The sequence below is a fragment of the Pleuronectes platessa genome, chromosome 7 (genome assembly GCF_947347685.1).
Source record: "Pleuronectes platessa chromosome 7, fPlePla1.1, whole genome shotgun sequence".
NCBI lineage: Eukaryota > Metazoa > Chordata > Actinopteri > Pleuronectiformes > Pleuronectidae > Pleuronectes > Pleuronectes platessa.
In genome coordinates this window covers 21,767,687-21,775,630 of record NC_070632.1, presented here as the reverse complement: position 1 = coordinate 21,775,630, position 7,944 = coordinate 21,767,687, and the positions used below count along the sequence as shown (strand labels likewise).

The 7,944-nt window shown below is 43.1% G+C and overlaps 1 protein-coding gene across 1 annotated transcript; it reads right to left on the bottom strand.

Annotated features, from left to right (window-relative positions):
• Positions 1-4,747: 4,747 nt before the first annotated feature.
• Positions 4,748-6,262, bottom strand: LOC128444779 (myosin heavy chain, clone 203-like). The gene has a single exon (XM_053427435.1). The coding sequence runs from the start codon at positions 6,260-6,262 to the stop codon at positions 4,748-4,750; it is 1,515 nt and encodes a 504-aa protein (XP_053283410.1).
• Positions 6,263-7,944: the final 1,682 nt, after the last annotated feature.

The window sequence follows — 7,944 nt, the reverse complement described above, 5'->3', positions numbered from 1 at the left end:
AGGTCAGTGGTGTCGCTCTCAAACAGCCTCCTTGTGACAGGTTGAAACTGGAGAAACGTTTTGTTTTTCAGCCAGCGTCTCATGTGCTGATGTTCACGAGGGGCAGCTGAGGGACAGTTTGTCCTGGAAACTAAGATGTTGAATGTTCACCTGAGATTCAACCAATGGCTCAAATTGCTTTTTGTCTGCTCCTGCTGCTCCACACCTGCTGCAAGCTGTAAAAAAAAAAGAGCACTTACTGATTTGAAAGATACTGTGAGTTACTGTGGATGAAAAATAATCTACGAAGCCAGACAACTTCAATACTGATGATTTGGTCTTGGCAGATGGTTTTAGAAGATTGGATGTAATCTGTGAAAAAGGTCATCTGTGGATTGTGGCACATTTTTCTCTCTAATAATTCCAGAAATTACTCTCAGTCTGTGAGTGATTGGCACTGCTCATCTTAATGGTTTCACACTGGGCCCAGGAAAGTGCAGGGTTGAATTCAATGTGATTTAGAAACACATTACGTTCAATATTTGAAACAGGCGTCCAGAGCTCTAGCAGCAGCAGCTGGGACAGTGATCACGAATACGGCATGTTTGTGACAACAGGCACATTCCCAATAACTGATAAAAAAAACAAAACAAAATTGTTTCCATCTTTGTCTTTATTGTTTTAACTTTTCAACATTTTTGTTCACATCTCTGAATGTTGGGGAGAAAATTCATCCATCCATATATATATTGATATAATTTGCCACAGTTGGTCTGAGGAATGAAATAAAATTCTGATTTATTTTGTCATCTTCTCTGTAGATATCCAACATCTCCACAGTGAACGACATCTCCCCTCTCAAATCCAATCCACACACAACCTTAAGTTTAATTTATTCTTTTGATAGCACCTCATTATTGCATGTTTGCTTTGGACACCTATATTTACTCAAATACAGTAACTTGTACTCTTTTTACTTTGTTTTATAATGTGATGTAATGACATACTGCACTACTACTGTATTACCAGTTTTTGCGAGTGTAGCCATTGTTCCCTCATGTTTCCTGCTACCTTCACTCTAGCTTTCTGTGAGTGTTATCAGCCGTAGTCGTGTTTGGGCTCATGTTTGTGTGGGAAGGTGGCTGGGCGTGGCCCTTCAGGTTCCTGCTTATCCACTTCATCACCTGCTCAAAACAACAAGCCAGAGTAAGCATATAAAACAGGTTCAAACCACAACACTTTACTAGACCGTCACTGTCGATGGTAGAGGAGTTACAGCTTTGAAGATTCGTTCCCCTGCCTGCTCAGTCTCTGTTAGTAACTGTCTACCTGCGCTGAGCATCGGTTTCCTTCATTACATCTGCCACAGTGACCCAACCAGAGTGTCAGACTCCTTTGGATGCCTCCCTGCTCCACTACCTGTTTACTCTTTCTGTGACATCTGACCTCTACACATTGGACTATTGTAAAGACTCACACTCTGTATTTATCTGTCGACCTGCTCATATTCTCAAATCTCAAATTTTACATTTAAACTTTTAAAACTTCTCCTGCCTCCATCTACATCCAACCAGTTAAGAAACTAGTGATTGTGGAGTGGAGCCAGGGTATTATTGGTTTCATTGATTAATGAGCTTGACCGATCTCAAGTTTGGTCTCTGCTGCAAGAATGAACATGTGAACAAACAGTAATGTGAGGAGAAATATCTAAAGATGCAGCCAGCCCCCAGGAGGCGATCGGGATCGTTTGGCATTACAAATGGGAAGTTGTCATTTGACCTAAAAAAAAACATCATCATGCACAATTTGCCATTTAATACAACGAATACGACGGAGTTTATTGCAAATGTCTGATTTGGTCAAATAAGGTAGTGATGATTTTTTGTATACCAACGTTCAAAGGGCAGCTTCACTGTGACATCAGACAGACTTTATCTGCCGTTTATTCATCAGCTATAACTCAAGGTGACGTTGTGAGCATATATCCTGCTCCTCAACTGTTTGGTGCACAAATTATAACCATGAGGCCATAACTCTAGTCATGTATTATGTTTAGAAATAATACAGCATCTAAAGCATGGTAGATTCCTCTGTCTAAATATTTTCATGAAGATAAACATTAGTAATATGCTCATTATTTGAGAGATGTATAATGAGTTGAGAGGAAACTCCAGAGAAAGATAATGAGACTATGCATGTGGCTATCATACTATTTAACTTACCATAATGCAGTATGGACAGTGCTGGTGTCAGTTACAGGACTCCCCCCGTGGATTTCAGTCATCATTACACCACGGAGGTGCTGTTCCGTGGCGGCTGGCAGGTTGCACTGACCCCCACGTCCCCTGCTTACCCAGGCAGGCTGGACCGTCAACATCATTGGTCTGATGTGCCAAGATCAAGTGGCTTGCCTGCTATCTAGTTACTAATCTGATAATCTGCTGAGCACATGGGCCCTTTTCCATTCCTCCTTACATAACTGTGCCTATGTTCAGATTCAAGAGTCTGGGTCAAAAGGTGAGCACAGCGTGGAACAGCTTGGGACGCTTCAGGGGCAGAACAGGGCTTGGTGTTTGTTTCCTGGAGGTGAATTGAGTTTGTTTTTACATCTTTGACTAGTTCTCTTTGATCCACTCTCAGGTTTTCTCCAGAGGGATAAGAATTTAAATTTAACAAACTCTGGAGTAGATTCTTTTTTGGGGGGGGGGGCTGGCTGTTTTTCTGACTTAGCCAGTGAGAGAAGGGTGTCTGAAATCCAGTCACCTCCAGGGCCCTGACTTCTCAAAAACGAATCCTAGCCACTCCGTCCTCGGTGTTGTTTGCTGTGGCATTATCTTTCTTTGTTGTATTTTTGTCTTGATTACGATAGTGACAGCGGTACAAGAATGTTGAGGCAGAGAAATGAGAAAGAGGATGACTGCTTATCTGGCCTCAGGTCTCAGAGGACGCCGGCCAAGTTGAGAGTATCCCAGATATCCGTTCCTCCTCACCCCATCTCTCATGTTCAGCCCAGAACCTGTACCAAGTTTGACTGGTTTGCAAGTTTGTCTTCTGTAGCGGTATGTTTTACTGTGATACAATAACTGAGTACCTCTGAGTCTCTAATTTTTGGGTTGTAATTGGTCTCTTAATAGGTCTCAAATAGGTTTTAAACTTCCCTTTAAGGAGTGTGCTCAGCGCGCAACAGTGTAGTGTCATTTTGCTGAGGGCTGACTGTCTCAGAGAGAGAGAGAGAGAGAGGGGAGGGAGGGATGGGGGATGTCACATGGTAAATCTGTAAACTATCTATCCCCCTTCTAAATAAATGTTTAAATTCACTGGACAAACCAACTTAAAGGTGAAGGAAAGAAGTATAAAACTAAGTCTGGTTATCTCGCCGCTAACACACCTAGTTCATCAATATCAGTAACTCCTCTAACATAGATCCATGAAGACCCTCTGTGCTACTGTGAGCACACTGCTCCTACGTGTCAGGTTGGGTATATTCGCCTCCAGCTGTTTCCAAAAGTTGATCATTCCCTCTGATGAGGATCTATATATTTCATAAAGATGCTCATGAGAGGAGGTAACGGGATTTTGTGGGTCTCTGAAGACCTAACAATTCAAAGGAATTGATTGGTCAGTGGGCTGAGCTTTTTTTAGTGACAAAAACTGAACCAGCTCCGGAGCAGGTCAGCCGTTCAGCATATGCTACCATGGTTATAAATGATGTGAACAAGCTCGGTTTGACCGGAAACCCTGAACTACCCCTGAAGTTGCCCTGATAAGAACAAACCCACCTACTTAGTACACTGCAGCAAATATATAGTAAAAACTAGCCATCTTCTTCCAACTGCAGCTAGCCCTTTTCTCCTTAACACCTACCTTTACATCTTCAATCATCCAGCGTTTGAGCGTTTGCAACAAATAAAACACCAGCATTTGAATACTATTCTGTGCTGTCCCTGTCTACATTGTGGTCTAGTGGCAGAAACTTGGACTATGGGCAGAGAAGGTCTCTGGTTCGACTCCACGGAGAGACAACAAAAGACGAACCTGGATTGATCTGTCCAAAAATCCAAGAGTCTAGTGCCCCTGAGCAAGGCACCTTACTCCCCCAACATCTGTTCCCCGAGCGCCGTACATGGTCGCTCACTGCTCTATGTGTCCTGCACCAGATGGGTCAAAAGCAGAGATTAAATATCCCTACCTGCATGAGTGTGCCTTTGCATGTCTGTGCATGTGTTTGGGATTAATAAATGCATCTTACTGTTCGTTTTGTTAGGAACCATTGCCTAGCACAGCCTTATTCATTATTCCAGTGCAAGTCGCTCACAGACACACATACAAACACACTCACAAGACCACGATGTTGCAATTAGAACTTTATTAACATCACACACATTGTATCAGCAAACAAACACAACTATGGACAAGTTTCTGATTCGTTACAGTCAGGCAACCGATGCGCCGGTTGCGAAGAAGCCAAAGCTTCGCAAATATGACGAGAGCCATTTGCAGTTTGGTTTCACCGCCACTGGCACGACTGAGCAACCTCCTCAGTGTGTTTTGTGTGCCGAGGTGCTGGCAAATGACCCCAACTACCCCTAACCAGCTTTGGGGGGGCCCAGCATGCAAAAGTTTGAGAACCCCTGGTCTACATCAACAACCATTTGGTGGCTTGATCTTCAAGCTATCATGGACCTGATGGATAACTGCGGAGCATCTGTGGACGACTGCAGACTCTTGCTTGTCCGCTTGTCCTCCGAGCAGGGGGACGGCCTCTGCTTCACTGGACGATTGGCAGCCTACGCACTCGTCTGCTGCATTTGGGCCCGACTGGGCAGGTTGGGGGATCTCTGGTCACTGGAGGACGTTTTGCTTGGTTCTTTAGTTCTTTGTTCAAATTTTCTACCTCCAACTTTTTCTCCTTGAGTAATCCGATGAATTGAACCCTCACCATGTGCACGTGGTCCTGTGCTTCCGTCAGCTGATGTTGTAACCGTTTCACCTCCTTTATGGAACTCTCATGGCGCGTTTCACTGAGATGCAACTTTTTATTCAGAAAGTAGAGGCGAAGCTGGTAGTCTTCTTTGGTTTCTTCACCCACCCTCACTTCATCATAACTTGGGCATTGTTCTTTCATTTTCAGTACCCCGGTTTTTAATTTCCTGGGTTCATGGATAACTTGGGCACAAGACTCTACATCCGCGTTGAGACGCATCATACGTGTCCCTAGGATTCTGGTCTCCTCCTGCTTCTTGTTCAACTCCTTCTCGCTCATCTTTAATTTACTGATTAAAAGTCTCTTATTTTCAGTCAGTGTGACGTTTTGTTGCATGGTCTCAGACAGCTTTTCTTGCATTTCCTTAAATTTCTCTTTTTCTGTCCGTCTTTCCTCCTCCAGTCGCTTGATCTTTCTCCTCATTGCATTCACTCCCGACTTAAGAAGAAAGTTGGTTTCCTGTACAGCAACCATTTCAGACCCCACTGCTCTCATTCCCTCTTTTACAATCTCTATCTCCTCAACTTTGCTGGAGAGAACCGAACATTTCTTGCAGGTAGAGATCAGTAGAAGGTTCAATGACTCTTTCTCCTTCTCCAAGTCTGTGATCCGCTCACCCTGCTCGGTTATTATTTTATCCTGCTCCATTTTATCGACGACAGCATCCTTTTTATCAGTCTTCCTCCTCTGTTTCTCGTTCTTAATAACTTGGTCCTTTTGGGACAGTTCGTCTTTGAGGTTGTCAACGACCCTCTGATTCTCCTCCTCCAACTGAACGAGCTCCTTTTTGAGGTTTAACACCACATGCTCCAATCGTTTTGCCTGTTTTTTCATGTCCGTGGATGCATTCTGTGTTTGAATCCCCATCGTCCTGCATGCATCCATCGTTCTTTGCATGTGTGCCACCACTGAATCCCTCCTTCTTTCAACCTCAGCTAGTGCCGCTCCGTATTGAATATGGGTGTCAGCTAACATTTGTCTGGTCACTGCATGTTTTAAGCTCTTTTGGTATAAAGCTTCAATTAATTCAGCTTTGTCCTGCTCACTTTTTTGGATCTCATTTTGGCTTTCCTTCAGGCTCTTCTCCAGGTCCTCCTCCCTTCGTCTGCCATCTTCCAGCTTCTTCTGGAGATCCTCAATTTCTCCCTCAAGCGTGTCTATAACCTTTGCTCTGTCGCTATCTCTCTCTTTCCTCCAATCATTTAATTCATCGTGATTGGATTTTATCTTATCCCTTTTCCAAATGGCATATTTGGCAGAAGACTGCTTGGAGTGTAGTTTGTCAGAAGGTTTCTCCATTATTGCGTCACTGGTAGTAGAATTTCTGATTGACTCAATTCCAAACTCACACACTATAATTGTTCTTCTTTATTTGGTTTATTGTCTGTGAAACAAAAGCGAACTCCCTTTAAATAATTATTTCTTTCCTTTGATCATGACCTTTACTCTCCTTTTGATCTAACTTCCTGATGCCCAAGAACTTAGACTATGGGACACAGGCACGTGCACAGATATTTTGGGGGCAGGTGCGCTAACCCCCAAAAAAGGGCACCCATCGCCAAAATTATTTACGAAATTAAAAATAATAATAAATAAAAACTTACTGATTCTCCCCATTTGTTTTACTAGTTGATGGCCTGATCCAACATAATAGAGCTGCTACCCTGAGCTGCTTGCTGCAGTTCCCTGTCCTTCTGCTTTTAGAGTCAGTCTTTTCTTGGCATTGTGCTGCAAATTTTGTAAATCAATGTTGTGCATAATAATCAAGAGTGACTTATCTCTACAAAGCTGACAACAGAGTACACACACTTTTTTTTTACTGTTTTCTGACAGAGTTGAAGCATAAGCAGCATTACACTGATAATAAACCACAATATACCTCACTACACTGTCATGTAGCTCAACTTAAGACCTACCTTTCATTTAATTAATTACGATTATAAATTAAAATAGGGCTACGTTGTAGTACTAACGGGCCCGAGCACAGAGGATTTCAAGTCTGTTGCGGTCGGTGAAGAAAGAGCGTTCGATGACCAAGCGTTCGATGACCAAGCGCTCGTCTTCGTGTTACCTGCGTTTGGGCACTGCAGCAAGGATAAACGCCTCACTTTCTGTAGCCAGCAGGTGGTGCTATCGTTTTAAATCATGGTGTCTTTGTAGATGTCGTCAGGTCGCGACTCTTGTCTTACATGTCTGGTTTGGACTGGATTGGACTAAATATGTCCAAGATACAGAAGCTCATGTTTTAATGGCGTATAATCAAGCTTTGACGTCACGCCATGGTCACACCGTGAGACAAGAAATCGATCTTTTAATAACTTTTCATCTCCATCTTGTTGTGATGACACTCAACTAAATTTCACGATGATCTGATGAAAGCTCTACAACAAGTACATCAAAGTAAAAGTGTGGAATATGGCCAAAATGGCTAGCAAATCCAAAATGGCGGGCTTCCTGTGTGGTTTAGCATATCTGTCCAAGAGACTTATTTCTTTGTCATGAAAAGACACATGTCCCTATCGATTTTTGTAGATGTAGACCAATCGTTGTGCCGGGGCTGCCCTTTAGGGGGCGCTTGTCAGTTATTTTGACACGCCCATTCCTTAAAACCATCTGTATATCTTCAGGGATGGGCCGTTGATACACACATGTAGTTTGAGGGAGCTGGACCCATGAACACGGAAGTTACAGCAATTTCGTGTGTCATGGCGAGTTGAACTTTGATGACACGCCATTAATAATCCGCGTGATGAAAAGTCACAGTAATCGTAAGCCTACATTATCAATGTCTTGAGACCCATTTGACACAGTTTGACATGGTTTCACAAAGTGGATGAGGAGAAATACATCCAAGTGTAAAATGTACCAAAAACAAGACATTTCCTGCTGCCACCAGGAGGTGCTGTTATTTTAAGTCACGATTTCTGTGTAGATGTCTTCAGGTCGCAACTCTTGTCTTACATGTGTAGTTTGGTGTCGAT

Bases quoted from the DNA above. Each gene is read 5' to 3' on its own strand.
- LOC128444779 (XM_053427435.1), bottom strand. From the start codon at position 6,262: ATGGAGAAACCTTCTGACAAACTACACTCCAAGCAGTCTTCTGCCAAA.